This window comes from Neoarius graeffei, chromosome 21 (assembly GCF_027579695.1).
Source record: "Neoarius graeffei isolate fNeoGra1 chromosome 21, fNeoGra1.pri, whole genome shotgun sequence".
NCBI classification, from domain to species: domain Eukaryota; kingdom Metazoa; phylum Chordata; class Actinopteri; order Siluriformes; family Ariidae; genus Neoarius; species Neoarius graeffei.
In genome coordinates, this window is record NC_083589.1 from 25,372,433 (window position 1) to 25,392,992 (window position 20,560).

At 41.6% G+C, this 20,560-nt stretch overlaps 2 protein-coding genes across 3 annotated transcripts in view; one reads left to right on the forward strand and one right to left on the reverse strand.

The window, feature by feature from the left end:
- Positions 1-20,560, reverse strand: part of syn3 (synapsin III) — a 275,871-nt gene that overhangs the window by 124,050 nt on the left and 131,261 nt on the right. The gene's annotated exons all lie outside the window — the stretch shown is intronic.
- LOC132869605 (metalloproteinase inhibitor 3) lies at positions 1,689-20,457 on the forward strand. Its single transcript, XM_060902880.1, has 5 exons — positions 1,689-1,936; positions 10,099-10,181; positions 12,355-12,466; positions 15,475-15,596; positions 17,402-20,457. Exons 1-5 carry the CDS (start codon positions 1,810-1,812, stop codon positions 17,597-17,599), a joined length of 642 nt encoding a protein of 213 aa, XP_060758863.1. The 5' UTR covers positions 1,689-1,809; the 3' UTR covers positions 17,600-20,457.

The window sequence follows — 20,560 nt, forward strand, 5'->3', positions numbered from 1 at the left end:
CACAACAAGTTTGACAGGCATATCGGGGACAGCTCCTAGTTCAGGACCCCAACACGGCAAGATGAAGGGTGCCAAACCGAAAAGGCAGAAAACGATTGCATCGTTTTTTCAAAAAACAACGACTGTAAGTAAACTGTGCCTTACTTTATCATATCACCTTGCAATTTTTTGATAGTCTATTCAAAGTAATGTCGTAGTGAAAGTAAAATCGTACGGAGTAGAGATGCCTTTCTGGTAGCCTCCTTCTTTCGGTGGTAGCCTGTAGATACAGTGCTCAGAAGGCAGTTTTAATGTTTAATCTGGCGTTCCCTGCCATAATTTCAGCGAGCATATTGTTTCATAAGGAAACTTTGCGAAGAGTTGTTGACCAACTGCTGCTCACGCAACACACAGGCATAGTTAGAAAGTCAACACATGTTGACAACACATGTTGGGGTTGGTTTGCTGGCAGCTTTGTCCCCCCCAGTTCAAAAAACGTATCTGCGCCCCTGAAGGGTTTCTCTTTCTCATCTCATCTCATTATCTCTAGCCGCTTTATCCTGTTCTACAGGGTCGCAGGCAAGCTGAAGCCTATCCCAGCTGACTACGGGTGAAAGGCGGGGTACACCCTGGACAAGTCGCCAGGTCATCACAGGACTGACACATAGACACAGACAACCATTCACACTCACATTCACACCTACGGTCAATTTAGAGTCACCAGTTAACCTAACCTGCATGTCTTTGGACTGTGGGGGAAACCGGAGCACCCGGAGGAAACCCACGCGGACACGGGGAGAACATGCAAACTCCGCACAGAAAGGCCCTCGCCGGCCACGAGGCTCGAACCCAGACCTTCTTGCTCTCTTTCTACCCCACAAAAAGAACAATTGACAATGATGTCTTTTTTTTTTTAATTTCTGCAAATAAAAATTGGTAGGATAAAATCTATGGAGCATTTTGAAAGAGATTTCATCTCATCTCATCTCATTATCTCTAGCCGCTTTATCCTGTTCTACAGGGTCGCAGGCAAGCTGGAGCCTATCCCAGCTGACTACGGGCGAAAGGCGGGGTACACCCTGGACAAGTCGCCAGGTCATCACAGGGCTGACACATAGACACAGACAACCATTCACACTCACATTCACACCTACGGTCAATTTAGAGTCACCAGTTAACCTAACCTGCATGTCTTTGGACTGTGGGGGAAACCGGAGCACCCGGAGGAAACCCACGCGGACACGGGGAGAACATGCAAACTCCGCACAGAAAGGCCCTCGCCGGCCACGGGGCTCGAACCCGGACCTTCTTGCTCTCTTTCTACCCCACAAAAAGAACAATTGACAATGATGTCTTTTTTTTTTTTATTTCTGCAAATAAAAATTGGTAGGATAAAACCTATGGAGCATTTTGAAAGAGATTTCTTTCGCCTTATTGGTCAAAAAGAATTTTTGTGGTGATAGCCAGACTTTTTCCCAACAGATCTCCTCCACCAGTGTGACAAAGAGCAAGGAGTAGTTGGTTTTTTTTCTTCTTCTCTTCTTCTTTTTGTGAAGTCAATTTTCAATACGTCATTCCAGTGCCATGTTTTAATTGGAATGGCATCATCGACGCTCTGATTGGCTGTTCGCCGCGACGCCTGTAGGGGGCGTGGCCATACACAGCTGCACCAACTATAACACGAGCGGCGCGCGCGCTCATCCACACAGCGCACTGAGTCTCAGTCTGAGCAGACGCGCGCGCACAGGATCAAGGACAGAAAGACCAGACGCGACGCGACGAGCTGAGCTTCAAGGCGAATAAAATAAAATAAAATAAAACTCCGACAGTATGAAATCCGGCTCCCAGCTGCTCAGCCTGCTGCTGTTCGTGTTCAGCAGCCTGCGCGTGGACGAGCTGGAGGCTTGCTCGTGCGCGCTCACGCACCCGCAGGACGCCTTCTGTAACTCCGATATCGGTAAGAAACGCTTTGTATCGAACTCGCGGTCCTCCGCGTGGGAAGCTGTGAGCTCGGGTAAACTCTAAGAACCACGTGGAACTCTGTGTGTGTGTGTGACGTTTTTTGTTGTGTGCATCTGGAGCAGGGACGCTAGATAGAGGAGCACACGCTGGGATGGATTGTTTGTGAGTTTATTCAGCAGGTTGGTGTCTGTGTGCACTTCACTCGCTCACTGCGCACTTAGGGAAAGTTAGAGTGCTGTGTTGCTGCAGGAAGGAGGAAGAGTTAACGGTCGCCATGGCAACACGGCCACAGCGCTGGCATGGAGTTGTTGTTGTTTTCTTGCCTTCTGAGTTTTATAAAGCAGGCTGATGGTTTGAGCAGAATGACAGGACGGTCTGCTGGCTGATCACTCCACAAACCGATTGATTTGTATAAGGGTTGTTCGCTAAAAGTCACATTTAACACTTATCTTCAATATCAAAAGGCTTGACTAAATAAACTTGGTTGTTTATTGTAGCCCTGTGATCGCTCTATTTACCATGCAAAAAAAATTGTACACTACCGTTCAAAAGTTTGGGGTCACTTTTGAAATGTCCTTATTTTTGAAAGAAAAGCACTGTTCTTTTCAATGAAGATCACTTTAAACTAATCAGAAATCCACTCTATACATTGCTAATGTGGTAAATGACTATTCTAGCTGCAAATGTGTGGTTTTTGGTGCAATATCTCCATAGGTGTATAGAGGCCCATTTCCAGCAACTCTCACTCCAGTGTTCTAATGGTACAATGTGTTTGCTCATTGCCTCAGAAGGCTAATGGATGATTAGAAAACCCTTGTACAATCATGCTAGCACAGCTGAAAACAGTTGAGCTCTTTAGAGAAGCTATAAAACTGACCTTCCTTTGAGCAGATTGAGTTTCTGGAGCATCACATTTGTGGGGTCGATTAAATGCTCAAAATGGCCAGAAAAATGTCTTGACTATATTTTCTATTCATTTTACAACTTATGGTGGGAAATAAAAGTGTGACTTTTCATGGAAAACACAAAATTGTCTGGGTGACCCCAAACTTTTGAACGGTAGTGTATGGCAATATGTCATATTTAGCAAAATTACTCGTGTCATTTAGAAAAAGTGCTTTTTTGACCACAGGTAGCTCCAAAAGGGATGCACTTAAATCATTCTTTATACCATAAAACAAATTTGGTTCCATATCATTGGAAACATAGTTAAGTTTTAATATTGAATGCCAGTAAGTTTTCAGACTTTTTTTTTTTTTTTTTAATCAAATTAGTATGTAATTGTGTCAAAAAAATGCCCTCTCTGAGACAGCTAATCTTTCAATATAAAATAACACATCTAAAACGATTTTCATCCTAAAATGTGGTCAAGATATTGAGACATAAATATTAGAGACAACTAACACAAAGCTTGCAGCCTTATATTTAAAAGCACTATGGAAGTAGTGGATTCTGAACTGTCAAAAAAAAGTCCTCTCCGAGAATCACTTCATTTGTTTCTCCCAGCCCTGCTTAAAGCTACACTTAATCTTATAATACAAACTATTACACATGCCTATCTGTTCTTTAACTTGTCCTTCACTTAAAAACTGGTACAAGAACCAGTTTGAATTTTGGACCCCTGTGACACAAACTTTGTACCCTGATTGTAAAACAACCCATAACCCTGACTTTCTCATCATTACTGCTAATGTTTTTTATCCTCATGAGCTTCTCTTATGGGATGCCAGTGGAGTCTGGCGTTATCCAGAGATCTACAATCTCAATGAATGAATGAAATGCATGTACATAATCTCTTAAAATCCTAATTTTAAGTTCAAATCCTGTTGGTCAAAATTGGCCTTGCTCTCAGGGGGGAGGAGGGGTGGTGGTGAGACAGTACGCCAATCAATCACAGTAATGTTAGCTAGTCGTGGGCGGATAGTGGCGCTTTCCTCCGAGTGTGTTACGTTATGCTATTGTTGCCCGAGCATGATGTGGTCAGATGGTGTTACGTGCCTCAGACGAAGCATGTGATCACCTTTGCGCTGCCTGGTTGGAAGATGTTTTGTGATAAGGGTGGGAATCAGTCATGACCACTGACAGGTGAAGTGAATGGGCGGCACAGTCGCCTCACAGCAAGAAGGTACTGGGTTCAAACCCAGCAGCCGGTGAGGGCCTTTCTGCGCAGAGTTTGCATGTTCTCTGCGTGGGTTTCCTCCGGGTGCTCCAGTTTCCCCCGCAGTTCAGACATGCGGTTAGGTTAATATGGGACGGCCTTGAGCGAGGCACCTAACTCCCAACTGCTCCCCAAGTGCTGTTAGCATGGCTGCCCACTGCTCTGGGCATGTGTGTTCACTGCTTCAGATGGGTTAAATGCAGAGAGGAAATTTCACAAGTGTGATTTAAAAGTTGTGCTTTCTTTGCTTTTGAATAACATTTGATTTATCTCATTACAGTAGTACCTGGTAAGGGGTGGGATATACTGCATTAGGCAGCAAGAGAACAGTCAGTTCTTGAAGTTGATGTGTTGGAAGCAGGAAAAATGGGCAAGTGTGAGGATCTGAGCGACTGAGGGCCAAACTGTGATGGCGAGATGACTGGGTCTGAGCATCGAACAAAATGGTACATTTCGTGGGGTGTTCCCCATATGCAGGATAAGGTGAACCGGAGACAGGGTCATAGGTGTCGAAGGCTTATTGATTCACATGGAGGCTAGCCCATATGGTCTAATCCTACAGAAGAGCTCCTGTAGCACAAACTGCCGAAAAAGTTAATGCTGGTGAAAAATAACCCATTGAACCGGAGTGTTTCTTTTCTGAAATGGTTCTAAAAGTAAAAATAAAATCTTTTACGAAGCTAGGACCCTTGGAGAACCTATGATTTTTTTTAAATAGCGGAGGTTTCAAACACAAATGTGTTAGTTAAGTAGAGAAAGTTCTTCTGAGGAAAGTTTAAAGTTGGGTTCGGAGATTTGCCTGTGCTCCTGATGCTCAAAAGCTGTCTCAGAGTAAAGAACCCAGAGGAAAGGAGCAACTTCCAACAGACACAACTCTTTGCAGCCAGGGAAGCCTTTTATATATTAATATAAATTTGACTGTCTCCTTCAGTACAGATTTACCAACATAACACAACCATTGAAATATTGGCTCATTATTTCAGGGTGAACAAAAATATTTTGGCTGCATATTGGCACCCTGGAGCGCCTTTCTCCCCCCCAATCTTCCACCAGCAGAACCTTTCAGGTTTAAGTTAATAATACGCCGTCACTCATGAGCCTTTGAGTTATTGAGGTTTGGATTGAACCCATTTGATTCAAATGATCAGTTATGTAAATTAGTTAATAACTAACTCAAACCCATCTTTGATTAATAAAAAGGCCACAGATGGTCAAATACTTATTTTAATATTATTAAAACCATGTTCCTGTTATGATGCACCAGTGCCCTACAGATTGATAACCCATGTGTCCGATCCAGAGGCAGTAAGAGTTTGAGAGTTCACAGCAGTGGCCCAGCTTCTGTGAGAGGTGAGAAACTGTTGAACCCCCAGAGTCTGGGTGTGCATGTGTTACAGGCGTTTTCCCGATCTCACTCCTTTAGTAATCTTGGACCCATATGTAAAACATGCTTTATTCTGAAACCCAAGCTGAAAGGTCATGACCAAGAAAACAGGAAGTAGTTGGATTTCATCGCTTAAACATACAATGGTGAACACTCTCTCTTCTTCCTTCCTCATGGTTAACCACTGGCGCTCCATCAGGCTCTCGGTGCTTGTAAACCACCAGGCGGATCATTTAAGTAACTTGAGCACGAGAGTCTGATTGGGCTCAATTTCCTCGGACACTGTTCCACCCATTGCTTTACGTCTGCTTTAATCTGTCGATCATAACTCTGGCTCTGACAAACAGTTTTTCTGTGATGATGCAAGATCTGGTTAGCCAAGAAAAATCCCTTTTCCAGGGGCCTCTAATACTGAAACGGTTCTGCGCACTTATTGCATTTCTTTCCGCTTTTGGCTGCACGGTGCGTTCAGTTGCCACACCGAGGACCGTTAAAACTAATGTGCTTTGAGAGAAGACCATCAATATAGCGTATGGTTGTGCCAGGTGCAGAGCAGAATCTCGTAAACCACTGCAAAACTCCATTATTAGGAATGCAATTTAGAAATGAATGCAGTTTCTCCACAGAAAGCTTGACATCTGGATTCCTGTCTGATCAGCTCATATAACTATTTGTTACATTAGCACTTTAATAATCACTGTATCTGTTACCTGATGGCAAAGATTTTTTTTTTTTTTTTTTGGCAAATGCTCCAAGGGTAGAACCAGAGCATGCATTCCCGTTGCATGTGTAAACAGATTTCTTGTCAAAAACAACCTTAGTGAAACATCTGTTAAAAGAAATGGGAGTAAATCGTCACTGATTTTTCATAGTGCATCACCAAAAGGGAGGCTAAACATCACCCTGAGAGTCTCAAGCTTGAATGTTTCACTGTTCAGTGCCTCACAGAACTGAGCTCATATGATACCTGCATTTAGGCACACAGCACTCTGTAATCAACAGCATGGAGATGGATCATTAATGTCGTCCATGCCTATCCACAAACACTGGGGAATAAAACCGCGCGAGCGATTTTTGTCTGACTGAAATGGTCTATTCAACGTGAAAGTCTTACCATGCACCGAATTAGTGTTTTGCACTACGCTTTGGTCTTTGAGATTTAATTCCTATTTTAAAAAAATCCCAGCCAACGTGCTGGAGAGAGGGGCTTTGTGTGCAGGGATGTGGTTCAGCCCTACTGTACCAAATATGGACCGTCTCTGGCAAGGACAATCATGCAGGTTTGGGTCGAAGCCAAGTGAAGAGTGGAACTTTTAAAGGTTAGGGAACTCAAAACCTATTCAGATACAAGGCAAGAGGTTAAAGTATATCACGGAAATTAAAAAAAAAAAACGTGGGGGGGGGGGCTTTTTTTTTTTTAAATAAACAATACAAGGACGACCCCCCCCCCCCAAGTGATTTACAGTGCAGTAAACAATCAACGTCCCGTTTCAGCAACTGAGGTGAACTAATTTGGGTACACGGTTCTCCAAATCTCATTAACAGCCCTCCATTAGAAGTTTTTCTATTCAAGAATTGTCTAATCGTGCGTGGAATGTTCAGCCTGTTTGCAAATAGCCATGACTTATGGGATACATGTACTACGTGTGTTCACAGCAGGACATTTGTCCCAGACTTTCCATGCTGGATTACTGTAACGATGACTGAAGAGCTGTGTAGTCCTGTATGCTTAGTCGTCGAATGATCGAATCGCAGTGCGATATGACACCTACTGAAAGCAGATATGTACAGTATATATTGGGGGAATTATATTGACCTGCATAATCGGTACATCAGGAATTATTCTATCCGCATTCATCGGATATGAGCAGTCGCGCGTGCTTGGATTGGCTACCCTACTACTAGGATATCAGCTCATACACTGTGAGTAGAGAAAAACAAAATGGCGATGCATGTTGCTGAACCAACCGAGGATGAGATTAAGAACTACTGGAAAACCAGGCCTTCAAAAAAAAAGCAACACAATATGGAACGAAAGTATTCGATTATAAGAACGTGTATCTGTCCCTCCTCCGAATTATTATAGCATATTAAGCGGAAATTATTTTGTCAGATGTCTGTATAAAAAGCTTTGATTTTATCGAATTTGCAAGAAATTACAAATGCTCTTTCTTGTCGTACACAGCTCATAGCTCACGGCTACACGCCTCGTCTGCTATCAGCTCCTGTGCAACTTGATTTCATGGAATAATTTGGTGTATCTACTTCTGTGTATCTCTAGAGAAATGTCTTACGCTACGTTCACACTGCAAGGCTTAATGCTCAATTCCAATTTTTTTGTGAAATCCGATTTTTTTGTGAGGTCGTTCACATTAACAAATATATGCGACTTGTATGTGATCCTCAGTATGAACGAAAAGCGACCTAAAAGTGTTCCGCATGCGCATTGCAGGATACGACGACGTCACACGCAGTGAGCATGGCCAGTGTTTACGGAAGTAAAACCGCCCGGTTGCGGTATGACTCATCCAATCTAGCTTGAATAGCTGTATCCCCCCAAATGGAAATCAGCTCCCTAACCTCTGCGTCCTTCCATTGAGAAGATTCAGAACCTTCACAGCCCGAAGCGTCCCTCGCATTGATGTCATGCGCCATGTTGTTGTAACTTTTTTTTGAGAGACCCCCCGCCTACTTCAGTGCAGAATAGTGACGTTTGTGGCTTGTTGATGACGTGTAAGTCGGATGAATGCGACCTGGCGGTTCAGACTGAAGTCGCATATGAAAAGAGTGGATAGGAATCGGAATTAGGACCACATATCCAAACGGCCTGGGTCGGATTTGAAAAAATCGGATCTGTGTCGTTCATATTGTCAATAAAAGATCGGATACAGGTCACATATGGGCGAAAAGATCGGATTTGAGTCACTTCAGCCTGCAGTGTGAACGTAGCCTAAGAGATTCTTGGTATCTGGTAGGTCAAAGCCCAGTGTATGCTGGTGTGGCTGTTGTATTGCGCAGACCTAATGAACAGCGCCCTCTAAACAGCATTTAATGAAGCCTGGACTACAGGAAAAGGGGGTTCTGAAGGCTTCTGTTACGAGGCTACGCAATAAAACCAATACAACATGACTTTCGTTAACGATTAACACAACTCAATGGCTGCAGAAAGCCAAAGCCAATTTCATGCTGTTTTATTCCTCCATCCATGATTTTGGCTTTGAGTGGCTTTAGCACTTTATTTCTATCCTGCTTGGTGAGTTTAGGTAAGCAGTGATCTTGCAGAAGATGCTAGAACCTTCTGTCCCTACCCTCTGGGCAGGAGGAGTCAGACTGCGTTCTTTTTTTGGATTAGCCTGTGGAATGCAAGCCTTAAGGAAATGTGGGAAGGAAATTCCTACGGGGAAGAAAAGATAACAAACATCCCCCGTCACTGCAAGCTTTCTCTATCACCTCCTCCTCCCTTTTCTCTTCCTCTCTGTCTGTCTGGTTGAGACAAGCAGGTGAACTTCACACTCTGCCTGGTGTTTAAGATCCGATATTCCTTTGAGAGAGGAGAATCAGACACTACAGGAAAGACCTATTCATCCTCACAAATGAGCCATCACCTTAGCTGCCTGCTATACAAACTGCGGCAGGCATTTCAAACAGTCAGGAAAGATGTAAACAAAGCCAGATGTTTTGTCTATGCTTGCTGTCGTTTATATGGGTCCAGTGTGAAAAGAGAAGAAACAAATCTGATCGCTGTACAGACTCGAGGCTGGTTTGTTTAATCCTGTCGTACAGGGCAGGATTAGAGAGCAAGATGGCGGAGTATTGACATGCCCTCATTCTTCGCTCTCCAAGGAGGCAGTTCTGTTTCAGAGAGACCGAGTGAGGGACACCTACTCACTATGTCCCAGTTTGGTGATACAAAATATGCACAAGTTACACATGATCTCAGAAAAACTGCCGGCACGATTTACTTGTGCTATACATCCCTTAACGGATACTATTCCCATGCAAACTTTTTTTTTTTTCCATTGATGTGTTTGCTTTATGCATGGCGCAAGCAGGATCTATTCATGTACTTGCACATAATCATTAAAGAGCTCGGACAGTATTTTCTTAACATGCCTTTTAGACTGTTATTTCAATATCTCAATCACTCTGTGGGCGGCATGGTGGTGTAATGGTTAGCACTGTCGCCTCACAGCAAGGAAGTTCTGGGTTCGAGCCCAGTGACTTATTGGGGGGGCTTTCTGTGCGGAGTTTGCATGTTCTCCCCATGTCTGCGTGGGTTTCCCCCACAGTCCAAAGACATGCAGGTTAGGTTAACTGGTGGCTCTAAATTGACCGTAGGTGTGAATGTGAGCATGAATGGATGACCTGGCGACTTCTCCAGGGTGTAACCTGTCTCTCGCCCATAGTCAGCTGGGATAGGCTCCAGCTTGCCTGCGACCCTGCACAGGATAAGTGGCTACAGATAACGGATGGATGAATCACTCCGTGTCTCAACTGGAGGCCGAAAGCTGTTCGGTGATAACTAGCTGCTGGGCATCAGTCATACGATCTGTACTTATGACTCAAGATGTCTTCAGGATAATAACCAGGATGTACGTGTGTGTTGTGTTTGCAGTGATCCGTGCCAAAGTGGTGGGGAAGAAGTTGCTGAAGGATGGCCCGTTTGGCACCATGCGCTACACAGTCAAGCAGACGAAGGCAAGTTGACACTGGCTTTATGGAACCTGTGCTTTAATGTTTACAGATGACTTAACTAGTACACTGTCTAACGTACAGTACCGCGAGTGCAAAAGTCTTAGGCACATGTCAAGAAATGCTGCCAACCCAAAATGGATGAAAAATAATAAATGTTTCATCATAAAAAAATTATAAGCAGTAAGCCACAATAAATTAAACAGTCAGCATTTGGTTTGAGGTGACCCTTTAGTTTAAATTAAAAAAAAAAAAAAGAGAAATAAATAGTCTGAGGTCCAATAAGTGCAGTTTTGTGCGGAAATGAGCTGTGGGTTTTACTGAGCATCTTACAGAACCAGCCACAGTTCCTCTGGACACTTTGACTGTCACACTCCTTCATTTTCATAAAATAGAAATCTGTAACAGTTTGTATGAAAAGTGTGCTTAAGACTTCTGCACAGTACTGTACACACCGTTATACTGCTCATGTCCTGCATTGGCAAGTGATAACCCTGTGTCTACACGGTCAGGCCCAAACATTGGTCACTAGTAGGCGTTCTAGTTGCCACGTCTGGTTAAACATCTGTGTGGATTGATGTGCTTCAGCAAAATTCAATAACATTTCAGTAAACTATTTTTCGCAACAATTTCTACACGAGTAGCTGCCAATCAGTTCTATCTTGTAGCGATGAAAATATCCCAGGGGGAACGAACTACAGAAATAACTACACTGTTCACTATAATTTGGGTTTAACTCGAACGTTAGCTTGTTGGAGTAAATGCCTCAACATTGGATAGCTAAATAGCTAGCTAGCAGTATAAAAGCCACATGTTACAATACTTCTGAATAATTTTACTGTAATGTCTAGCTGCAGCATTCTAACCAACAAGCACTAGCCAAAAATCCTATACAAGTAACTAAATACTAAGTACATTCTCAACAAAGGTCCAATTTTTTTTGAAAGACATTGGAAACTAGCCTTAAAGCGGACAAAATTAATGAAAATGTTGATTGAATAAAACCCGAGAGAGATCGATCGATCACATTTCCTCTTAAAATGTGTATAATGTAATAGATGTACTCTTCTTTCTCAACAGTGTAATGATGTATAATTTGGTTTTCTGTCCACATTTATACCGCGAGTAGAGAGAAACAAAATGGCGGCGCGTGTTGCTGACGCAACCGAGGATGAAATGAAAACACTACTTGAAAACAAAACCCCAAAATATACAAAAAAAGGAATGAATAGTATTCAATGTTTTTTGTTTTTTTTTTTTAAATTTATTATAGCATTTTTCAAATTGCTCCCATCATTTTGGCAGTTTGTTTACATTCGAAGTGGAAATGATTTGGTCAGACGTTTTGTATGAAAGCTTTTATTGATCGAATTTGCAAAAAAAAAAAAGCTCCTTTCCTCAAAATCCAGTGACTGTGGATGGAATAAAACCGTTATTCCACACAATCTCGTCGTGCATGGCTTATGGCCAACTTGGCCATCAGCTCATATACACTTTGATTTCGTGGAATAACTGTTAAATATCCTCCAACACACTTCTCATTGTGTAATATGGGACATTAAGTACAGTATACAACATGCTACAAGCTGGGACTAATTAAATTATCTTGGGTGTCAACTCTGATTGTTTAAACATGTCTTTTATATGTCCATTTGTCTCATTTTGGAGCAAATTATGACAAATGGATAACTTGAACAAAAAAAAAGAACATTTGCTGAACAAATCCTCACTAATGGCTTTCTCAGAAAGTCTTGAGGAGGAATCAGGGGGCTGTTCTGAGAACAGTGAATCTAAACAGGGATTTCCTGTTGCCTTGTGGACAAATTATTTATACAACAGACTTCTGGACAAATGATTGCTTTGTCTGGAGGCTTGTGGTTCATTTCTACTTCATGAAGTAGAGGAAGAGAACCTACAGCCCCTACATGCTTATATTCTACATACTGTACATTATAGAGTGCCATTTCCATAACTTTTAGTATGGCTATAAGTACGTGATTTTTTTTGTCTAACTTTTTTGTGTACCTGCTCTTGATCGAGTATCGCCTTCTGCTGAAACACACACATCGGGTTCTTGAACCAAGGTGTTGTGTATTTCTTGATTCGTCTGTAGAAGCACTGACTGTTTCAGATCACGTGACTCAAACCTTGTTTAAATGTTCTCTTTTGGCTCCTATAGATGTACAAAGGCTTCGACAAAATTCAGCATGTCCAGCACATTTACACAGATGCTTCAGAGAGTCTGTGTGGGGTCAAGTTTGACATTAACAAATACCAGTACTTGATTACAGGTAAGTTCCAGTCTTATTCACAATCATTAAACCGTTTCAGCAAGTAAGGCAGACCGGTCCATAGATTCAGTGGGGTTTTTAAAGCTATATACAGTACTGTACCAAAAGGCTTAGGCACCCTTTTTTTTTTTTTTTTAAATGTTTGTTTATTTATAAGGGATGTCGTAAATTAATTAACATGCTCGTTTACATTTGTACATGTACCAGATTTGGCCATATAAGCTAATTTCCATCTGTAGTCCCTGTCAGGTTGATCTTAAAGAAAAGGAAATGACACAGACATGTATGAGAAGCATAAAAACAAGGACTCTGACCCTTAACACAGACAATTGGTACACAATTAACATACAGTGACGCTGAAAACATGGGCAAATTATGCAAAAATATAGATTAAGACAACAAGGACGTAACCTTATGCCAGAGTGGTAGCATGAACATACCAGACAAACACATCTAGACACTAGACAAAACACTCTTGTACAGACGTTGGTAACATTACATTGGGGGGGGGGGGGTAGATGTTTGAGTGTCCAACAACCAGTCAGTGTGTTTACATGCACATGGAGAAAATTGAATTTCTGCCTTAGCTCAGCTGAAATCGAACCGAACTGGATTTCTCGTAATTGAGTTACGCGACCTAGATTGTGACTGTAGCCGAGCTACTTGGTGCATGTAACCCTATCGAGCTACTTACTTCAGCACTGCCCCTTCCGGGAGTGACGAGACCACAAGTGGGAAACACAACAGCCTCGGTCGGCATGACAACAGTAGTAGAAATGTGCACTTCTGGAGCAATGACGAGATAGTTCATGCTCATTCAGCTTAAGGAGTTGAATGATAGATATCTATCTCGATGTTGCTGTCCTTGTCGTCGTTCTTCTTGTGAACACAGAACTGATAACTTTTGTTTATACTCTTGAATAGCTCTTCATGACGACAACCGGAAGTGTACCAACACGATGGGGCGTGTAGCGCCACCTGTGGCTCGGGTGCACAGTGTACCTCACACAATAGCTCGATTTCCTTGTGTGCATGTAGGACTGGATTTCTCTGGCACCCCTGCTGGAACCCTTAGCTCGATTACCGACAGCAGCTCGATTTGGATGTGCATGTAAACGCACTGACTGTTTTGAAGATTTGGAGAAGATGAGGGTTTTTTTTTTTTTTTTTTCTTCTCCCCATGCAAATTTTGTTTTAGATTTCTACATTATCAAGTCGAAACATTTGAGTCCAAGTGTTTATTTTCCAGCACAAAATTAAATGTTACAGAGAAAAAAAGTTCATATCTGTGGAGTATCTTACATAAGAGAGCACTTTTTTTCAGATTAAAAAAAGAAAACATAAAGAAGGCTACTGGGTTTTGGTGCAAAATGGTGTGTATGACAGTGTCCAGAAGAACTGTGGCTGGTTCTGTAAGACGCTCAGTAAAGCCTACAGCTCATTTCCGCATAAAACTGCACTCACTGCACCTGAGACTACTTTTACCTTTTTAAAAAAAAATTCGTCCCACACCAAATATTGACTTGGCTTCATCGATTAGGGTTTACTGTGTGGTGTGTGGGTGGGTTTTTTTTTTTTTAAATGTTAACCTTTTTTCATTTCATTATTTTTCAAGCCATTTTTGATCCCGAAGACTTTTTGCACAGGACTGTATATTTGAGCCCCTCTACTCAGCAGTGCGTGATGCTCATTAAAATTCCACACAAACACCTGAATATTCGCAACTGGTTTGAGTGGCAGTAATGGTGAGCGTAAAGAAAAAGAAGTGACACCAATAGCCTCGGTACTAAGCAGCCATTTGCATGCTCTTCGCTTCCCCTGTCTAGTGCATGCCTCGAAGTACAAAAACAACGTTGCTAATGGCAGCCTTTTGTTTGCCTTAAAAGCACTATCCCTCTAAACCAACAGCACAAACGCACACAGGAAACGTCCTCTATTTATTACACGTGACCGAGAGGCTAAATTTCCCCACTTGTTGCCGTCCCCCAGAGAAGTTTTGAGCTAAAACTTGCTACAACAGTTTGTCCTTTCTGTGAAGAAAAAAAAAAAGGGGGGGGGGATATATCTGTATTCAGTTAACAATTGGCAGGAAGTTGGCAGGCAGATTGAACTTATTTTAGCGTTATAAGTAGCGCATGACCACATCTTTTTCAAGCGTCACAGGCAAGCAATGCTTCACTTGCTGAAAACAGTGGAATTTTTTTCATAGTCTTTTTTTTTTTTTTTTCTCCCACTGTGTGAATGTACATTTGGCAAAGAGGCACAAGAGAATTTCTTGCATGATGAAAAGCCAAACAAATAAGGTCTGGATTGTTGTTGATTGGCTGGGAAGAGTCCCACACCCATCACATACTACACAGTACAACAACAACTTTACACCATGCGTTTTGTTTGGGTCCATAATTGGGTCTCTCTTTCCCAGCAGACGGTGTCCATTCACTTTGAGCTCTTTTAACAAGGCCAGACAAAGCCGATCACGCTGCATTTGCTCGCTATGTGACCAGCTTTGTCGGCGCACACTCCACTCGAGACTACCCGATAAGATCTCGTTCCAGGCCAGCGTCGAAAATAATCTTGCCATAAGGATTAGTGACCTCAAGGGGACAAGCGCATGGTCATGGTTTTACTCCCGTGTGCTGTGAAGCTCGGTTAGTGCACCTGTTGCGGAGTCCAGGATCCTGTCATAGGCGATAAACCACAAACCGTGCAAAGCTAAAAATAACCATTAGAGGTCCTTTCCAGAATCATGATCTAGAGGAAGGTAGTTTAATCTAACGACACAGTGCAAGGTTGATTTACCGTAGATAAGTCATCTGACTTGTGTGCTTAAAATGTGCTCCTCAATTCACATCCTTGTAAAGTTCATCAAGGGTGGCAAAAGAAACCCCCAACATCTGGGGAAACGTACATGTCCAGTTGGTTACAAGAATGTAAATGCAACCTTTACTTGGCATATCATGAGGCACTAATAATCATTCTGGGTTGGTTCCCCTTCCCCTCCATCCTAGGTCGTGTGTACGATGGAAAGGTTTATACAGGGCTCTGTAACTTTAACGAGAGGTGGGAACGTCTGTCTCTCGCTCAGAAAAAAGGAATGAACCATCGCTACCAGCTGGGCTGCAACTGCAGGGTGAGTGGACACATGCACACTACCTCTATTTTCTCCTGAATAACCAGAAAAATCTTCAGTCGGTTAAATTATAGTGTACACCACGGAACTTAATTCAATGTACCCACCCAGTGGAAAAGAATAGCTTGGGCAAAGAGCCTGCAAAAAACAATTAAGCAAATTGATTTAATTAGCGGTTCTATGCCAATGGTACACATACCAGCTAAAGGGAGAGCTGTGGGCTGGTAGTAGGAGTGGCACAAACTGTTTAATGAAGTTTGGACACCAAAGTTTGAGTGGACATGGGAGATTTAGTTGCCGTAGCGTGTATTAGAGAAATGTAGTATAAAAAGCACTAAAGTGGACCATAATTACGATCCCTGCTGTTCTTCCAGACGTTCCTGAGTATCGCACTGAAACTTTGCTTCATTTAAGATCTGTATCTATACAAAATATCTCATCGTCTAACATACAATTAAGTTATTCCACGAAATCAAGTCGTACACGAGCTGATAGCCGGCAAGGTGTGTAGCTATCAGCCGTGTACGATGAGATTGAGTGGAATAACTGTTATTCAACCCACATTCACTGGATTTTGAGAAACGGAGCATTTTTATTTTTTGCAAGTTCGATAAATGACTAGTGCTCTGAGAGCACAATATCCCTTGCTGGCAACTCAGCCATAACTCTGGTAAAATGCAACTGAATTGAACGAAATTACAATGTGCATTACCGACATGACAAAAAGAATCCTGTCAAGTTTCATGAAATTCCTCCAAAAATTGTGAGTGGAGTTGATTTCAGAAGGTGAGCACCCTTCCCAGGACGGACGGACGCCACGACATGATCCCCCTTCGGGCCTTCCGGCCAGCGGGGGATAAAAATTGTGAGGGAAGTTGATTTCAGAAAGCAAACACACCTTGATGAAATTGCCAAAGTACAAGTTTGTTAATCAAAGGTGTAACTCTGGGAAAATTTGTCCAAATTAAACGAAATTTCAATATGCGTATAACTGTCATATAACAAAGCCTTTTGCCAAGTTTGGTGAAATTCCTCCACAAACTGTGAGAGGAGCTGATTTCAGAAGAATGTACACCCTCATGAAACTGTCAAATTATAATTTTGTTAATCAAGCACTCTAACTCTGGTAAAATGCGGCCGAACTGAATGAAATTACAGTATGTGTATTACCGAAATATAACTCAACATTGTCAAATTTTGTGAAATTCCTCCAAAAATTGAGGAGTTGATTTCAGAAGGCGAGTACCCTTCCCAGGACGGATGGATGGACGTCACCACGACATAATCCCCCTTTCAGCCAGTGGGGGATAACTTTATACAAAACGTCTGACAAAATCACTTCTGCTTAGAATGTAAACAAACCGGTGAAATGACAGTAGCAATTTGTGGAAAATGCGATTTTTTTTAAAATTTTTTTTTCCCCCCCCTCCTCTTGTCCTTGGTTAGTTCAGCAACACGCTCTGCCACTTTGTTTTTCTCTATTCATAGTATATGAGCTGATATCCTAGTAGTAAAGGAGCAAATCAGTGCATGAATGCAGATATAATAATAATAAATAAATATCCAGTAATCGCACTAATTTGCGTTTTGGATTAATTGTGCAGTTAGAGGGTGAAAATGCCACTTCAACACCATTATACGGTAACATTCTAGAGAGGAACAACCTTGTATTAGCTTTATAAACTGTTAAATCTGTAGTGATTCTACGGATACGTCAGCACCTCGGGTCTAGTTTATAAAATGGTGGTGGTATACATATTCTTCTTTCCCAGTTTTCTGAATTTATCCTCCCACTCTGTCTATAGATTAAGCCTTGCCACTTTCTGCCCTGCTTCGTGACCTCGAAGAACGAGTGCCTGTGGACAGACATGTTGTCACACTTCGGCTATCCTGGCTACCAGTCCCGGCACTACGCCTGCATCCAGCAGAAAGAGGGCTACTGCAGCTGGTACCGGGGCATGATCTCACGAGACAAAACCAACATGAACACCACAGATCCCTGAAATATCCCAACAGTCTCTTGGGTGTGTTTTGTTTTGTTTATTTTTTTACAAATCCTTTTTTCTTCTATTACCCATCAAACCAATTATTGTTTCCTGCTGCAAAAGTTTTCCTTTCCTTGTTTCCAGAATAATTCAGATCGTGCCGAATGACCGTTTCATTGATGCCTGTGGTAGCACTTTAGACATAAACAATACCTGCGTTTTAACACGGACTATTTTTAAAGCTGTGGCCCAGTCAGTCTGCGCTCTGCTGTCCACCAAGACGCTCACTGAGCAGTTCAATGCCCTCCGAGGATCCCTCTCTCAGAGGGAGAGAAGAAATGAATCGGGGTAAACAACAGGGTTCAGTGATGATTTTATTATCAGAACTAGTAATTAGAATTTGTGTCAAGTGTTGCGCATAATGTATCAGGTATAGACAAACATCCATAAAATCCGATCACTATGCATTTGTTTATTATCGGTGCCTTCAAATGGGGTCGTGTTCACGAAGAGTCCACGTGAACGCCCTCCTCTTGTGGTATTCACGACTTTGGAAGTTTTTTCCACGACTCAAAGCTCCAAGTTCATGAGATGTGATGCGTTTGCAGACCTCTTCAGAAGTTTCAGACTCGTGGAAATGCATTTTTCAGTGGATAAGTAAATCTATTGTAATTTCAGGCATTTAATACAATGACTACTTTGTAATTTTATAATGCATCTGAGGAAAATGTTTATTCCCAACAGCATTATCTGCTCATCAGCCTGTTAAATTGTTCACATCAATTAACACTTGGGTGTTTCAAGACGGCGTTGCCTAGCAACAGCATCTCATGACGACTTGCCACTTGAACGCCAAGTGTTTTTTGTCTACGTGACTTCGGATGTTGTTATCACAAGTTCACGAGTTCCATTTGAAGGCAGCATGTACTCAAAGGCATAATCCCCCCCCCAATAGCAGCACAGTCCTATTGCTGCAACACCATATTCCCTTTCTAGACATCTTTTAAGATTAAGTTCAGAACCAAGTTGATGACCCTTTTGATACCGGGATGAAAACAGCTAATTGAATTGTAGAATTTTTTTTTTTTTTTTTTAAATCCCTGGCAATTTGTGCCTCGGTCGTCAGTTTCTTTTGAGAATGCACTCAAAAAGCTTTCTAAACTGCTGCCTCGTTATCGATCAGAACATTTGGACACTTCCATCACTCCAATATAAAGCAATAAGTGTTACTGTGAAAAGGTTGGGTGCCATACACAGCATCACTTAACACAGCACATGTAGAGACGATGCGCCATGATGTACGGTGCCGTACTTGCAGTTCAATCCAGTCAGAGGACGACAGTGTTGGTGTAATTTGTGAAAGCAATACTGGTCCTCGTTCAGAAAAAGTGTTCTTTTTTTTTTTTTATTATTTAGAATGAGATGAATGAATAACTGTATAGATCCACCATGTATGCTGTATAATATCTATTTATAAGTGATCCTTTTGCCTGAATCCTGCTTCCTTCTCTAGTTGATTGACTTTCCTCATATAATCTTCTGCATTCAAAGTTTTCAGTCGCATAGTAATAAGAGTTATGTATATTTTTTACAAAACAGAAAAACCCAACTGCATAGCACACTTTGTGGGGAACATTTATTTTCATGATCAGAGTACTTAGTTTATTTTTTATTCCTTTCTCGTGCTCTTTATGGTATAAGCTAAGAAACGATGACCTGACTAAAACCTCTGTTACATTTTTGCGAGTGTTAGTACATTTAAACTGACGGAGTTAGCGCTCCAGATTAACCTGATCTAACACACAATCAGCTCTGTGCCTGCACTGATTTGTATTCATGACTGAGCTTAATCTGGACGGAGAAACCGCCTCATAGTGTGTTCCAAGAAAAGGCTACAAATTCCTGTGCAAATCCTAGAACCAAAAGTCAAATCTGTGCCAGGAGTTGCTTGGCGTTTTCTGTCAAAAGTACATTTGTATCATGATGTTATTAGTGTTCATTTGATGGTACTACTTCTGTGCTGAGAAATGAGCTGGCTGGTACTAACACTTTTTTTTGGTCCCCCCCCCCCCCCACCTTCTCCTTTGGTCACCATATAAACAGGTTTTAGTTTTGGTATTAGTTATGGAGAAAATATTTCTGTAAAGATATTGACCGTTGAAATGGACAGCTGCATTATTGATTTGTTACTAAGTCGTTGTGTTTTTTGTTTTTTTTTCTCTCTCATATTCACAGTATTGACTATCTTCAGTTCATTCCTCTATACAAGACTAAGATGTCTCTGGTAGATGAAATGGCAGAAAACAATTCAGTCATTAACCTACACTTCCAATTAATGTCATTAAGAACTGTACAGGAGGCGTATAACCTCCAGGATAATCAAACTGATCCATGGTGTTCAAGATTATTTGTACTTTTAGCAGACATGCTACCGATGTGGTTTAAGACAAAATACACCTTATTTATTTTAATAATTAGTCATATCAAACCCTCCCTCCATCCAAACAAAAAAAAGGCATCTTGGTCTCAATCACTTTATGCTTGTGTAAAATACTGTCTGGTTTTACACACCTTGCCGTCAATCATGTCTTGAATACAATTAATAGAATATTCGAGACTTTTTGTGTGTCTGTGTGTACACTGATTTGTGAGGGGAAATGTCTTTCTTGTAGGATCTTACAGAAATGTTATGATTTTTAATTTCTTTTTTATATTTTTATAATAAAGATTTAATGAAAATTGCATTTGTGACCATGTCCTATTTAACAAAATGTATGTTTATACTTTTAAAAAAAAAAGCGAATGCCTGCCTAAGTTTGGGCAGAGTGTATGTATATTATATCAGATTCTACGTCTAAATAAAAAAACAAAATCAAGTTTGTTCTTGTATGTTCTTGCTTGCGTATGAATCAGTCAGTGCTAAGACATGAGACAGCTCACATACACAATAAAACCATCAACTATGCCAACACTGTTGGC

Bases quoted from the DNA above. Each gene is read 5' to 3' on its own strand.
- LOC132869605 (XM_060902880.1), top strand. From the start codon at position 1,810: ATGAAATCCGGCTCCCAGCTGCTCAGCCTGCTGCTGTTCGTGTTCAGC. The intron at 10,182-12,354 runs GCAAGTTGACAC...TGGCTCCTATAG, and splicing joins ACACAGTCAAGCAGACGAAG to ATGTACAAAGGCTTCGACAA. The intron at 15,597-17,401 runs GTGAGTGGACAC...CTCTGTCTATAG, and splicing joins AGCTGGGCTGCAACTGCAGG to ATTAAGCCTTGCCACTTTCT.